The sequence below is a fragment of the Musa acuminata genome, chromosome BXJ2-9 (assembly GCF_036884655.1).
Source record: "Musa acuminata AAA Group cultivar baxijiao chromosome BXJ2-9, Cavendish_Baxijiao_AAA, whole genome shotgun sequence".
Lineage (NCBI taxonomy): Eukaryota > Viridiplantae > Streptophyta > Magnoliopsida > Zingiberales > Musaceae > Musa > Musa acuminata.
In genome coordinates, this window is record NC_088346.1 from 43,210,450 (window position 1) to 43,226,135 (window position 15,686).

Here is a 15,686-nt window from a genome sequence, read left to right on the forward strand (position 1 = left end):
ACGTTATGTAAGGACACAATCACCTATGTTTGGAGGCCACCAATGTCAAAAGTTTGCTCGGGTATCACACTAGCTGATGGTCTCTTTGAGCATGATTGATTGCACATAACCCATTGCCTAGTGGGGCATGGATATCTTGGGACCCTTGCCACTAGCTTCTAATTAGAGGAGGTTTCTCATAGTGAGAATATACTACTTCATGAAGTGGGTGGAGGTTGAGCCGTTAGCTTTAATCACCAAGAAGCAAGTCAAGGGATTTGTATGGAAAAACATCGTTACTCGCTTCAGAATCCTTAAGGCCCTCATCACCGATAATGGGACTTAGTTCAATAATGCAAAATTCAAAGAGTTTTGCAAGTCTTACAGGATTCAGTTAAGGTTTAGCTTAATATTTTATCCTTAAACTAACGGTCTCGTCGTGGATATCAATCGAGCCATCCTCAAAGGATTGAAGAAGAGGGTAGTCGAAGTGCAAGGTGCTAGTCATAGGTGCCTTGCAAGCCAATCACATGAATAATAGCATGTATGATATGATATACACTCTTTTTGCTTATTATATTATTTGATATTTTATCACTTTATATATATATATATATATATATATATATATATATATATATATATATATATATATATATATATATATATATATATATATATATATATATATATATATATATATATATATATATATATATATATATATATATATATATATATATATATATATATATATATATATATATTGATCTGTGCAATGAGAATCAGATCGTGATGAGATCACGATAATAAGATTAATTCACCTTTAAACACATCATAAATAATACCTGTCATATGTTACTCGAGAGGGACAATGAAATAACCGGATAGACATGTGTACTGTATACCTATCCATATGATAGAGGCGATTGGTCTCATAACTGCTAATGTGGGGATGCTCATTGGAGAATGAGTTTGATCCCTCACGAAATGCTGGATGATTGATGATGCCTTATTATCAGACAACGATTCTATCATTCCAGTGGTGTATCTGGTCCTTAGACTTGAGACACCAAAGATGTCCTATATGAGTACTCCACTCTTTGACACCAGACTTATATGTTTGGAAGTTCCAGGTATACTAACACAACCGATCATCGGGAGTGATAACCAATCTTATGAGGGCTATTGAGTGTCGATAGATGATCATCCTCTCTCGGTGTCATGGGAGGAATATCTCATATGTTCTTGCTCAGGCAAATCCCTGACTAGAGTCATTCTGATTAAGAGAGAAAGAGTTCTCCGGGAGAATCCAATTAGAGCGAGACTCAAGTAGAAATCGTATGTGCTTGACAGTACTATGCTCGGTATATGGTCTCTATGATATTAGATGGATGAGAGACTATAGATACATGGTAACTCTTGTATCGTCTAGGGACTACGGCGTAATAGCCTAGTACGTATGTAGTCGATGAGTCGAGTGAATTATTATGGAGATAAAAATTTATTGAGTCATAATAAGTTCTGACAGGTATGACTCATGGCTAGCCCGATATTAGGCCTAAAGGGTCACACATATATGGTAGGTGTTATGACGAGTAGAGGTTCAGATATGAGATATCCAACGGAGCACCTATCTCGTTGGATATCTAATAAGCCTCTGAATTATTGGATCATATGGATGAGATCTAATAAGAGTCAATAAGAGATTATTAGGTAGAGACCTATTAATCTAATAGCTTTGAGTAGTTGGGTGGAGATCCAATACCCAATATGGCAGGATCCATTAGGGTTAAGTTGATATGGGGCCTCTATAAATAAGATGGAATAGACAATATAAAGTGAGAGAATACCAATAATAATAATAAGCAAAAAAGACTCTATAGTGTGTCATACTTATTATTACTCATGTGATTGGCTTGTAGGGCACCTATGACCAATAAGGAGCTAGGTTGATACCCTCGTCGACCAATCACTCCTCATTTATCTTTCAGACTATCTCAGAGGAAGACAGTATCCTCTCAATTAAAGCATTTGATCCATCTCCTTATTCGACAAGGAGGGGTGTTATCAATGCAACGTATTAACCAAGTAAGGCTGAACCGTAATCCTGACTTAAACTCATGAGAAAGAAGCACTCCTTCCAACCCTTGTTGTTGGAAGGGGCACCGTTAACCTTGAAAAACCCCCCTCCCCCCGAGCGACTAAGTAGTAGCCACTTCTCCCCTTACACAATCGAAAATAAGTGGCAAAGAGGGTGCGAGTCAAAGTAATGTCGGCATGCTGATATTCCCTAATGAACATTATCAGATAGTGCCACGAGTTAAACATCATTTAGGAAAACGACATTCTCTATTATTGAAGGCATGACACTATCACTAGGTAAAAAGAAAGATGAAAGCCCATCTCAAGGACATAATAAGACAAGTAGAAAGTCCCTGGATAGCATCGAAGGGCGTTGATCAGGTTGGGAAACTTATAGGTTGAACTCGATCGAGATAAAATACCTAGTTCACAAATGATCCAAGAGAGGTGTGCTCACCATCGAATCACAGCCATGAAAACTTATGGACTCCAAGTTCCAAAGAACCCTTAGGATCATGGGAGAGGTCCCTTTCGATGAAGAGAACTCGACCTCCTTCATCCTCGGACTGTCTGAAGACAAACCCCAAACCTCGACCAACTGATGGCTAGAGGATCGAGAAGAACTTATATAAGAGAGGAGAGACATCATAACCTGAGATAGAAGAGTAAAACTGACGTCGGGCATATGAATCATCTCATGGTGGAGCGAGAACTCGAAGCCCACCATTACAAGAAGATTTAAAATCTGTCACGGTGGGGAGAGGATTTGAAATTTGTCACGATAGAGACATAAGATCAAGTGTACCTGAGGTATGTGAGTCGAGCAACTCGATTCAATCTTCATGTAGGTGGCACGTCAAGAGTACGATATTTTCATCTCGAAGACACTTCAAACAATCATGCGTATACGGGTCTGAACCACATCGAGCTAACCAAGATGTCAACGATATTTTCCCTTAACACTTCTGGTAGTTAGACCCTCTTAGTATTTCGATCCCTAGATTTAAAAAATTTATATTGACATCCATATATAGTTATAAAAGTGAGACATTTAACCTCATTTACTGCAATGTCATCGTCTTTACTAACGAAAGATATATTACAAAATAATACATGCATAATTATTGATTTTACCGATGGTAAAATGATCATTTAAGGCGTTATCGATTTTGCCATCTACAGTGATACCTTCACGTCATCGGGTAGGTTTGCCAATAGCCTCCATGCCCCGTCACCTTCATCCAGTAGTACCTCCATCTACTTCTCTTGCTAGTACATGCACATGCACATTGTCCTGTCTCCGCTAACCACGCACGTGCATTGGTACCTCCTCTCCGCCAGCTTCCCCTCCTCCATGTCATCTCACCTCTAGATAGCCACGTTGAAGGCCTTCGCGGTTCGTGAGAACTATGCATGTGGGCATCATAGGGAAGCCATCGAGGATGCGGAACACATCGCATGCAAACCCGCGACACTTGTCGCACTCCCAAGCCATGTCGAGCAGGTGGACCCACATGTCAGCTGCCACGTCATAAGCTAGCATGGACCGCAGTGTGCTCTTTCTTTCATCGTGCCCACCAACCACGAACGTCATCCGACACTCCTTCGACCCAACACACATGAAGGAGGAGTGCTGCATGCTGGGAATGGGAGCCCTATGGCACTAGACTCTCGACACCACGTCATATATGTGGACGATATCAGTGAAGGCCCAAGAGTGGCGATCCAATTCGTCGACCATCGCTAACTCCCTCTCGATGATGGCCAGCCTGCAGGAAAGCACGAGGCCATGAGAGCGAAGGGAGATCAATGGCAATAAGGTCTTGCTGAGGGTGGAAGAAGAGCGACTCGATGGGATACTATCATTGGTAAAATTGATGATTTATGAAATGATTATTTTGTCCTTTGATAAGATTAATAATTCTACGGTGTAATGTATGAAATAAGAGGAGAGAACAACTCGATGGGTATAAAGTAAGTAAAAGAACCGACAGAAATCGAGGCGTCGTGCGGCGCGCAGTAGGCGACGCGATCCCTTCTGGTACCGCTGCCGACGACATCGTCGGCCGACCACTCTCTGCTGGTGCTGCAGGCCGCCACCTCGCCGCTCCCGTAGGTACCGTTCTCTCCTCTCCTCCTCTCTCGTACTCTCTCGTCCCTTCTCTTCTTCTTCCGTTTTCTCTCCTCTCTTCTCCTCCCCTAACATTTGTCTGAAACCGAGTTCACGAATAATCACCTGATGCAACACAATTTTGCAGCAACAGCTTTCGGAACCACCAAAATCCCTCTGGTCGCCGGCCCGGTCGACCAACCTACGTCGAGATCACGCCGCCTCGGGTAATCTCCAACTCCCTCTTTCTTTCTTACCCTTCTTCTCACGATAGTTTTTGGTGAATGAGAGTCTTTGGCTTGTCGGATTTGCGATTCGGGCATATTGGTGGCTTCCAATGGTAACAAAGCCATCTATTAGATGTGGAGTAATTTGGATCTGTAATGGGAAAGGGTTATATTAGGTTTTGAAGATTCCCCTTCTTCTAGGGTTTGGTGATTGCATACTTTTGTTGGTTTCAGCGAAACAAAAGAAAAATATCACCTTCCAAAAGATCAAATTTTTGATGCAGATGCTATTCTTTCCTCTCGAGATACATTGACCTTCGGAGCAGATGCTTCTTTGCTGCATTTTTATTGCTCATATAGTCCTCTGGTATATGTGCTTTAAGCAGTGTTGCTCAATCACACAAAGTTGTGGTCTTTGTGGAACCCCACGAAGATTGCAGCTCTGTTTTGTTGGTCTGCAAAGGCGGCTAAATGCCATATTTGCGTTCCCAGGCGCGCCCGCCTGATTTAACTCAGGCTGGGCTGTGCCTGAGTCGATCCCGAGTCTCCCCAATTTGGTCTCTCGTTCGATCGAACCAAGCCTCGGTGCACGGTGGCTGACTTCGTCTCCACCAGCGAGCTTTTGTTGTTGCGGCATTTTCCTCGGCAAACGGCGGCAGCGGCGGCTTATTCCCCTCTTGGTATCTCTCGCTTTCTCCTCCTCCTCCTTCGCAATCACACACACTCGCTTCTTGTGTCTCATCCTCTCCTCTGATCCCTCCTCCCTCTTCCCACCTTGCCATGACACCATCCTCCCACTCCTTTCTCACCGTCGCAGCCCCTTTCCCCCTCCCACACTCCCACGTACTTCAGCCCCCTGTCCTAATGAACAATTGACCAAAAAAATTAGGAGTCTCCCACAGCCACCTTCTCTTACTGTAATATTTTAATATTTTTATTAACATAACTGTGAATTTTATATCCGTTAGTATTAATATAATCTTTTCATCAATCATGATATATAATTTTTAAATTATACCATTTGAAAGCACTTCATAAGCTTGCAGCATTGGATATTTAAATTATAATATTCAGGAGCGCTTTGCATATTTGGGCTTTATCTTGGCGCTAAGCGCCTTTGACTACATTGCCCTAGGATTACCAATGCTTTCAAAGATCGTTGGGTGCACAAGTTTTCATCTTTCTAATGGATTTCTGTCCTTCTTTTTGGAAGGTGAAACGAAGTTGAGAAGTAATAGGCTGCAGGAACATCTCCAAGATGAAGTGAGGATATTAACTAGGAAGATGACATGGCTTCTCGGACAAAGCTCTCTGGCTTGCAAAGGCAGGTGTTAGGGCTATACAGGGAGTTTCTTCGGGCAGCTCGTCTAAAGGAACCAGAAGAGCGTTTAAGGATTGAATCTATTGTCTCAGTTGAGTTTCGCCAGAATGCGATGAATGTCGACCGCAAGAATTTCCTATACATCGAGTATTTACTCCGTCGAGGCAAGAAGCAGCTTGAGCAACTGAAGAGCCCTGATACTCTGAGATTATCTACTTTGGAAGTAGGGAAAACACCTCAGTAAGTAAATGGTTTCTCTCGATAAGTTTTTGTCGTAAACCTTTTGACAAAGAGGACATGGACATTTGGTGATTCTATTATCAACTAGTGTTGTTACACTTGCTCACATGGATTAATGTAGTGATCTTAATGACTGGAAAGAGTTTTTACATGAGAAATCTGTTTCAGCTTACAGTAGTTTTCTTTGTGAATCTAATTACCTCTATGGCTATTCCTCCGATGCATCATGCTTTTCTCCTTCGGCAAAAACCATACGGCCTAGCAGTGACTACAACACATCAGGCTTCCGCGAGGTAGAGCAGTAGCTTGGCATGTCGGAGAAACAAAACAGTGAGCTACAATAGTTGGCCGTGCTTGAACAAGGCGAAGAGATAGGTTATCAGCAACTATTATCATGCTTTCGCAAAAGCTAAGGATACTTTTTTATATTGACTTCAAGGAAAAAGAATATCTCATAAAGATCTTGTAGGGAAGACTGTAATAGACCCAAATTGTCTTCTAATCTTTTAAGAATATTTCTACTAATATTTCATAGGAAAACTAGTTCATAATCGACCCGAACTACTTTTTAATATTTGAAAAATATTCTTATAAAATATCCTCGTGGATATGACTATGTTGACCTAATATGATGTTAATGACTAATTGATTACCGAGAAACAATATCAAAGAAGCTTCGGCAAGCGAAGGGGCACCTCAGCATGGGTGAGCAACAACACCGAAGATTGCAGCTGTGTTGCATCCCATGTCCGAAAAGGCATGTTGAACTGCAACATGCGACCGATGGTCTCGGAAAGACAAGATTTGGCCAGGTCGTAACTCGGCAAGGCTCAGCACCAATAACTCGTTCACCAAAAGCTTGGTGCCTTACTACATGATGCTACACCTAAATCACGTCATACCACCAAACCAACTGCAATTGCTTCTCGAGAACGACCATTGATGTTGTGGGGCTTCAACTTAATCCCATCTTCAAGATCCCATTTCTAGCCACAACAAGCCAAGAATCTTGCTTTAACGCTCTGTTGTAGGTTGTCCAACTCCTTGTGACCATGTTTGCTCGTAGCACACCGAGTAGTTCTCTCATTATACTTCTTATGAAAGCACGACGAACTCTAAGCTCATTCATTTAACACTACTAGCTATGGCTATTTCGTCAATGAAGCAGTTCGCTAAACAGAGCTTTAACCATATCCACAAGACATCCGAATCAACCCATGACATTGTTGTCTCTGACACAACTGAATCAAAAGCTATGAAGTGGCCTGTTATGGCCATATCCAACCAGAAACGTCCTCTATCTTCGACAAGGCTGGATCAAGCCATGAAGCATCCATTGATAGTGACGCGAATGAATACAATCTTGAAACATCCTATATCTCCAACATGACCAAACCTGGCTCTGAATTATATCTACAATCTTGAAACATTTGTATCTCTGACACACTCGAAACCAACCATACAACATCCCGTAGCTCCAACTCGATCGATTCTGGCCATGAAGACATGAAGCGAAGCATCCCTCGCTTCTAACATGCCAAAACTATAATACTAAGGTCCTGCATCCGCCATAAGTGACATGGCTACAAAACTGACATGTGAAAAATTGAAGACAATGTGTCACTATCAACTTGATACCTATTCAGACACCTGGATAATCCAACACATCAACCAAAGTATCTCGCGAAGTTGAAATGATGCATATTGCATGCCAATATTAACTACAAAACTTGATGATTATATCGACACTTCACGTCTAAATAACACCCAACAATCTCCTTAAACCATTCTCGTAAATTAACTTCACATTTAATCCCAACCATTATATTTAAGTTACCAACTTAAACATCACAAGGATTTTTGTTAGACATACTTTGACTTGGTTTTCAGGATCCTTTGTCACCCACTTAACAACTCCTGACACCAAGCTTACAACAAGCTATAAAGAAACAAGATTTGCTCCATGACCCAACACTTCAAACACTCGGACAAGATATCATTTGACATCAAAAAGTTAATTTATGATATATCCAATTATTCTAGCCTCCGATAATAATTTACATATGATTTCTAAGATCTTATTCATCAACTTTCATTTAGTAGAGTTAAGCTACATGTCTTTTTTTTCTTTTTTACTCTTATAAACTTTTAATTATTTACAAATAAAATTTTTTGGCAAAGGATAAGTGAGGATCCAAATCCAAGATCTTACTATGAACTATCAAAATATACCGGCTAAACTGATACCTTCAAAATATATAAAAAAAATTGAGAATTCAAACCCTCAAGTGAATCTTATACGATTTGCAAGTAAGTTACATAATATATGATATGATAAACAAGCAAGTTAGATGATATATGATCTGACAAAACTGTACATGATATGATACGACTCACAATCATATTGAAATCTTACATGTCAATTAAATCAAGAAATCTTAAGTGCCATGGAACTAGACAAAAAGGACATTTAGCTTTAGAAGTTCAGTACAATTACACCCAATGAGACCAAAACAAATTATGTGCGTACCATTTTGATGTCATACCATCACAGAGTCCAAAGCTTTTCAAAAATAATTAAAATCTCACAGGCTGCAGGCTGTATACTGTATCAGTGAAAGGTTTTGGTTTAGGGAACTCAAAATTGGTGGTGAGAAACTTGCAAATTATACACAGCTGATAACAGTTCTCAAGTGTAATTAGTCAATCTCATGATAACTACCCCAGGCATCAACTAACATCAATCATTTAGCCCAAACAGCTGTTGCTACTCACAAAGTGTAACATATATATATATATATATAGCTCTCAACCCACATTTTAAGTGCAAACAAAATGCTTTGGGCTTGAGCTATGTTTGGCTATGTCATGAATAATGAGTATTGTTCTAATTTGAAAGGATCAGCAGAGTGATGGAAAGAGCAAGAGCAGGGGATAAAAGGAGAGAGACTTAAAGTATATACCCAATATGCCTTAGATACCAGAGTGCACCTTCTGCAGCATGGTCTTGGGCGGCTTTCTTTTGTGGCCTAGGTTCACTGAAGCACTCCAAGCACACAGAAGACTCATGTTCGACTTCAACAGTAACCTTGTAAGTAAACCTGCATATATTTCAGAAACAATCATTTAACCTTACCAAGAGTCCTGCTGTAAGGAACAACAAAAACAAAGAGTTTGGGAGTTGATCCTGTTGAAGCATATTTTAAACAGATTAGCAGACATTTTTAGCTCCTGATGATGTTCCAGTCATCTGTGCATTTACTAATACATGCTTGAGAGTTTTAGCACCAATAACAATACATCAGTTCCTAACAAAAGCTTAGCAGAAAATATGGCTAAGAAAGGATGCTAATAACTTACATTTTCAGATGGCTAGGACCTTCTTCCTTACAGCATTCAAACAATGGATCACGCCAGTGGTTAGTAGCACATATCTCCATCAGCCGTGACTTGGCTGTTTTGTGAGCCAAAGCACCTTTAAGACAAAGGTTAGAACATTCCAATTGCATGTAAAATTCAATATTTCCTCTACAAGTACTAACTAGGATCATACCAGCGGTCTCCGTATGATTGCCACCTGGGGATGTTCCACTGATCTCAACATAATCACTCACTGTTTGTTGAATTTGGCCATGGTTTCCGTTACAAGACTCGCTGGCATCAGCTCTAGTCAATTCCTTTCTAGATGACCAGGAATTTCCACTGCAATTCAACAAAGATGCACCATTTGCTTTTTCAAGACCTAATGAGTGTGGAGTCTCTTCTGTAGTCTGGATTTGCAGTTTCTCCAAAGGAATGGAATCCAAATTGTCAATTACTATAGGTTCTTCATCATATCCTATTAGTTTGGGTTTGTCTTTTTTAGCTGACTGCACGATATCCTCCAGTGGTTTACTTTTAAGCTTGTAGCCACGAGCCTGCATGAGAACAAAATAAAAGGCTAATGAGTTTCAAGACTAGTGTGACTTTCATTACGAAAATAAGAAAAGTCATACCTTCAACATAGAAAGTACTTCTTGTGCAGCCATTCTTCTAGCAGTTTTTGAGTTTTTGTTAGTTGATGTGAACATCAAATGTTCATCTTTTACATCAGCTTCTACTTTGACACAATAATCTCCTCCAACTTTAACTGGATCTGGGAGCCTCATTGCAAAATTAAAATACTGACAAAGTTCACGAAGTTCTCTAAGAGGATTTATCTGAAAACTAGAAAAATCCAAGACAGGTCCGAGTAGGCTAAGCATCAAATTCCAGACAATCTTTAAGTTAAATCCAGTGTCCAGAAGTACAGCACCAACACAAGATTCAACAATATCACCAAGTACCTATATTATTTAAATCATGGTGAAAAATTGATCACACGAGAAAAAACAAAAATAACCTATTGAAAAACATCTACTAGAGGCTAAAAGTAAAATCTATAAAGAGTAACCTATGACAACAAGTGGACAAGCAAACTGAGGATGCATGTATTGAAATGATGTTGCTTATTTTACCTGGCATTGCATCTTGTAAGTTACTAAACACATGATTTCAATCTCCACCAGCATGCCTGTTCTGCTGACATGCCAGCACAATACAGCACAAACTGGAACTATACAGCAACTGAGTCAGCTAGCCATAAACCAGCATCATGAATGGTTCGTTGATACTGTTCACATGGCACCATATTGGTATGTAGGTTTGCCCAAAACTCAGAAACTTATTGTATTAAATGCAGATCAACTAATCATGAGAAATCTGCCTTTAATAACAATTCCAAGCATGGATCTTGTTTTTCAGACACAGAGAACTACAAACACGCATAAAACAGCAACTACAATATTCCGTAGGTTTCCCTAGAACTCTCCTTGAGCCACTAACCCTGAAAAACTCAGATCATCTAACCACAACGTCTATGTATCTCTTTTGAATATTTCCAATACCTTTCTTAGATAAAATTCCCCTTATTTTATCACCTGATGGGCTACAACTTATTATTCTTGTATAAAAACACTCCTCACTATATCTTTTTTGGTAGCTCCACGCATCCACCTCCACATTCTTATTGCAGCTTCATGGACATTTTGCAGTCACATGAATATCAAAATTGTCAGGTTGACACTATGAGGATAATAAGAGAAAGGCCATCATAGATTAATGTTAGGGCACTCAAATAATGAAGTAGGGGAAGAGCTAATAATATTGAAGTAGGTGAAGATCTAATAATATTCATTCAATGAAAAAGCACTCAAGACATTCACATTTTTAGTGAGACAACAAAAGCCCCAAACTATCAAATCTTTACCACAATTCTGATTCCCAATTGGAGAAAACAAGACCTTTCTTGTATGCTTATTAAATTCAATAGATAAAATAATTCTATTTCTTTTCTCATTATCTACCAGTCTTTGTGGTTTTGCAAGCAGTCTAAAAAAGTAAAAGAAGAAAATTCCAGATCCATAAAATGAACATCACTATATAAGTTCATGTAAACTTAAACCTTAAAAAGCAATTGATCATCAAACAACACAAGGTCCGATTTTACTCTTGCCAATTAATGCTTCAGAAGTTGGCTTTATCATATTCTTCGCTGAAATTTAGCATAAACAAGAAACGCAACAAAATATACACTACACAGTCAGAAAATTATTGTCCAAAGCAGTTTCTCTTTTACATTCAACAAATTTTGTAAACTTACATTGTCCACAGAAACAGAGGAAAAGATTGTATATGATATCAAGAACTAAAGTAGATGCAAGTCCTTTCGATTTAGTGGATTTAGATTATTATGGTAAATAGATACCAACAAAGAAAGCATAAGCCAAATGGAATACCTATAATATATAAAAAGTCTGCAATGAAGTGGATATACCTTCGGACATGCTGGTTCCTCAATCAAGTCCTTTTCTAGATCAGACAAAAGAACAAAACTTTCAAACTTATTTATGGCCTCATCGAGACTCCTTGCATCTTTCATTAGATACTTATGGAGGGACCGCCAAACTGCTACATTTGCAAAAGAGTTGTTGTTGACTGTTATTGACCGTAAATCTGTTATTTGACCTGGCTTCAATTCTGGGAAAACAGAATATAGGTATGATGTAATCAAGTACTCCAAGACAGCATCTCCAAGAAACTCCAGTTTCTGATCAGAATGATAAAAAGGCATATCAAATATCAAAGCAAAAAACATTTAAATAACTTTTAAACCTCTAAGTGAAAATTTTAATGCAGTCTCATTTAACAGCTTTGAACCTGGTAACATCCGCCAGAGTGCTTATTGTAGGAAGCATGCACGAATGCTTGAAGCAGAAGGCCTTTACATCGAAATGTATAACCTAGAATTTCTTCCAGCTCATTGACATTTCTATTACTGATGAGTGAAAGATTGCTATTACTTGACTCCCAAACTCTATAAATATTTGATACATCAAAATCAACTGATATCCCAATCCAGCGGAGAAATGCAATTGCACCTTTGAATCCACTTTCAACAAGGAAAGCTCCAACAAGAGCTTCGACAACATCTGCAATGGTTTTCCTGTGCAGCCAATGGTGGGATTTGGTGCATCTAAAATTATGTCCTTCAGCTGCAATATTCAGATTCTCATTTTCTTCTTGATGAATCACTGATTTTGTATCTATATTGCAAACCATTTTACAAGGACGGCCCAATGCAAAGAATTGTGTTGGATCAAACAGCTCGTCACGAATGTAGACCTGAAATTTGAAGAAAGATATGCATATGTCCAAAAATTAGAGATAGTTACCTTTGTTGGCCTACCAAATTTGATCACTACTTCATCATACTAAAAGAGCAATGAGTCAATTTAAAGTGCACATTTAGAATACAACAGGGAAGATGAGAAGTTTGAGAGCCAAGGATGAATTTACCTGATTACTTATGTTCTAATCAAAATTTTACCAGATAAGTTATGTTGAATTTTACCAGATAATCAAAATCGATGAGTTATGTTCGAAGTTTTACCTATTTACATATAAATAAAGAGAGCAAAGAAAATTTGCTCAATTTGTGTGTGACCATGTAAAAGCTGATTCCAGGACACAGAAGTGACTCCGAAAAAGATATTTTACCTGTAATTTTTTTGCAATTGCTAGCTCATACAGATTTGAATTATTCACAATACTAGATCTCCTCCTGGTCAACTGTCCTTCATCAAAGGCTTCATAAGTAAGAAAGCTGTGACGAGCAACTGCATACTTCAAGAAAGAATCACCAAGCACTTCAAACCTCTCAAGAGAGAGGCGTTCCAAGCACTTTTCTGTAGTAAGTGCTTCTAGTATCTGAAATTTGTTTGTTCTTATTAAAATAAAGAAACTTCAATATGCAAATGACAACAAATATAATAAATTACAAATTTCAAGCCTATAGATGTATACCACAATCAATCAAAATTATGAAAACATCTTACACGGTCTGCTCTAACTTCAGATGCCTCTGGGAAAGATGAGGATAGTACTTCCTTTAGTTCAATAGCAACAAGAAGATTTTCCATGCGATGCATCAGAGATGGCAATAAAGACAAAGTACTCCCAATGTCTTTTGAGAAGCCAACTATTTTTAAAGAACAAAGTTCTGGAGGCAACTCCACAAAATGCTCCACTAGTTCACGGGCTTCTGCTTTTGCAAACAAAGGATCAAAATGATAATCCTATGGAAAGTAAAACAACAAAATTATTTGACTAATAGGACAAGACAGGATCATGGAAGATAGGATGTTACATTCTGAGTACTATTCTTTAAGGGAAGGTGGTAACTTCCAAGTGACACTACAGAGGAGGGAGAAAAGAGGGAAATTAAAGAGAGAGAAAGAGTAGAGAGAAGAAAAACAAGAGAAGAAGAGAGGAGACAGAGAAGAACTGTAGAGTGTTATAATCTTATGCCTGATTTTAGCCTATATTTATGGGCACTCCTATAGTCCTATCTACCATCTCCTATTCCTAAATACAGTAGGATTTAACAGGGCTTACAATTATACACACTGTATGAAAGAAAGTACCAAATCAATTATGACATAATACTAAAATACATGCATGATTTTTCAAGACAGAAAAATATGGTCTAAACTCAAAAGATCTTGGACATCTGGAGGTAATACAAATTACTATTGTGTTGCTTCGTCAACCAAAATTGCAATATAATGTACCAATACATCTTGTACATGCAAAAATACATTTTCTTGTTCATTAATGTCATCTGCATCATCATTATATGATGAGAAAATCCAAATATCTAATGGATAATTGAAGTAATAGTTCTTTTAACTTTCCTTCAATCTCATGATATGCAAAAGACTTTAAACTGCCATTGAGTGCAAACTGCAGACCTCTTGGATCACGAACAAGCCATTTAGCATTAGCATAACTAGCACTTCCTCTGGTCAGAATATTACACGTCTAATCTACATTCTTTATTAAATGCATATATCCTGTTTGAGGAGAACCATCCACATAACATAACATAAACTGTATACTTCCTGTTTCAGGAGGAATTTGCAAAATAAAAATCAACAAAGAAAAAATCATACAGGCATCAACATCACATAGATACTCTAGAAGATAGCTTCATAGCTCAAAGTTGATTTAAATTTTAACAAAATTTACAGAATAAGAAACAAACTAAGAAAAGGAATTTGACATAGTACCTAAATAATCAGACAGAATAATCCAACTTCTTTAAAAGTATTTCCAGTGCAAATAATATGTATACATTGACCTGCAACATGAACAATGATAGAGAACATAATTATAGACAACTAAGTCACCTGTATTTGCTTGTACTCTGTTATGGAGTAAGTTCCGGCAAACAAAGAGCTGTTTGGCCTTCAAGAAAGGCTGTTCTGGATATGAAAGCTTGATATGGAACCTAAAATTTCAACATTGTAATGACTAAGTTAAATAAGCCATGAATTTCATCTCAACTATTAGACAGTATTGGAGTAAATTTAATCATAAACGAAAATTACAAGAACACAACAATGAGAACTAAGTGATAGGCAAACCAAATACTAAAGATCTAATCCATGCCAGGTGACCATTAAAAAAATGTGGGAGAACTCTTTAAAAATGAAAGGAGATCTTTGGACACATCAGTTAGATGAGATTAGCCAATTAGGATTAGCAGGGAGAAGAAAAGGGTTGATGAAGATAAGAAAACATCATAAGGAGGAACAAAGATATTTGGTGGCTCTACGTGTGACTGGTGACATTGCCCTTAGCGCAGGTATGATGGGAAAAGGAACACAAAATTGTAGGGATCTGATGGCTAGTTGATGATTATGAACTTGCTTTGTTGCTTACAAAGAAACATCTACCTCTTTAAGAAAATAACTTTGAATGCTTTTTAAACAAATAATGATTTCTATATAAAACAATGAAGATTATGAATCAATGAAGATGGTGAGCAATCAAGACACCCTATGAAAGAAGAGTCCACACTCATCTTGATTTTAGATAATGTGTCCAGATATGCTACAGCATCAGTGGGCATAGTTTGATTGATGAGGCTCAATCGGCTTTTGGTTTCTATTTTCCCTCTGATTCCATTTTAAAATTCTCCTCAAGTATAAAATATGTAAATAGGAGGATGGGATTTAGTAAAATTCTGAATCCCTAAATTGTCAATGGTAACCAATATAAATATCAATTGCAAAGCTTCTATAGCTACTCAATCAGTTGCACTAAGCAAGGAATGCAATTTCAATTTTCAAATTTCAAGTAC

The 15,686-nt window shown here is 38.2% G+C and overlaps 1 protein-coding gene and 1 non-coding gene across 7 annotated transcripts in view; one reads left to right on the forward strand and one right to left on the reverse strand.

Annotated features, from left to right (window-relative positions):
• Positions 1-3,781: 3,781 nt before the first annotated feature.
• LOC103998681 (uncharacterized) lies at positions 3,782-6,136 on the forward strand. The gene is made up of 4 exons (XR_010491419.1): positions 3,782-3,932; positions 4,012-4,180; positions 4,323-4,401; positions 5,615-6,136. It is a non-coding gene; the product is annotated as an uncharacterized LOC103998681 (transcript).
• LOC103998682 (endoribonuclease Dicer homolog 4) overlaps positions 6,071-15,686 on the reverse strand; it is a 33,566-nt gene continuing 23,950 nt past the window's right edge. For 2 of the 6 annotated variants that reach the window (XM_009420225.3, XM_018818224.2), the window contains 10 exons: positions 14,731-14,831; positions 13,378-13,583; positions 13,040-13,249; positions 12,200-12,664; positions 11,817-12,089; positions 9,958-10,287; positions 9,516-9,879; positions 9,323-9,437; positions 8,926-9,063; positions 8,417-8,568 (listed from right to left, as the gene is read on the reverse strand). In XM_009420225.3, the coding sequence (XP_009418500.3) occupies positions 8,511-8,568; positions 8,926-9,063; positions 9,323-9,437; positions 9,516-9,879; positions 9,958-10,287; positions 11,817-12,089; positions 12,200-12,664; positions 13,040-13,249; positions 13,378-13,583; positions 14,731-14,831 (2,260 nt within the window). In that variant the 3' untranslated portion in view covers positions 8,417-8,510. Of the gene's footprint in view, positions 6,268-7,216; positions 7,554-8,416; positions 8,569-8,925; positions 9,064-9,322; positions 9,438-9,515; positions 9,880-9,957; positions 10,288-11,778; positions 12,090-12,199; positions 12,665-13,039; positions 13,250-13,377; positions 13,584-14,730; positions 14,832-15,686 lie in introns of those variants that run through there. The other 4 variants (XM_065126524.1, XM_065126526.1, XM_065126525.1 and 1 more) reach the window with 4 other exon arrangements.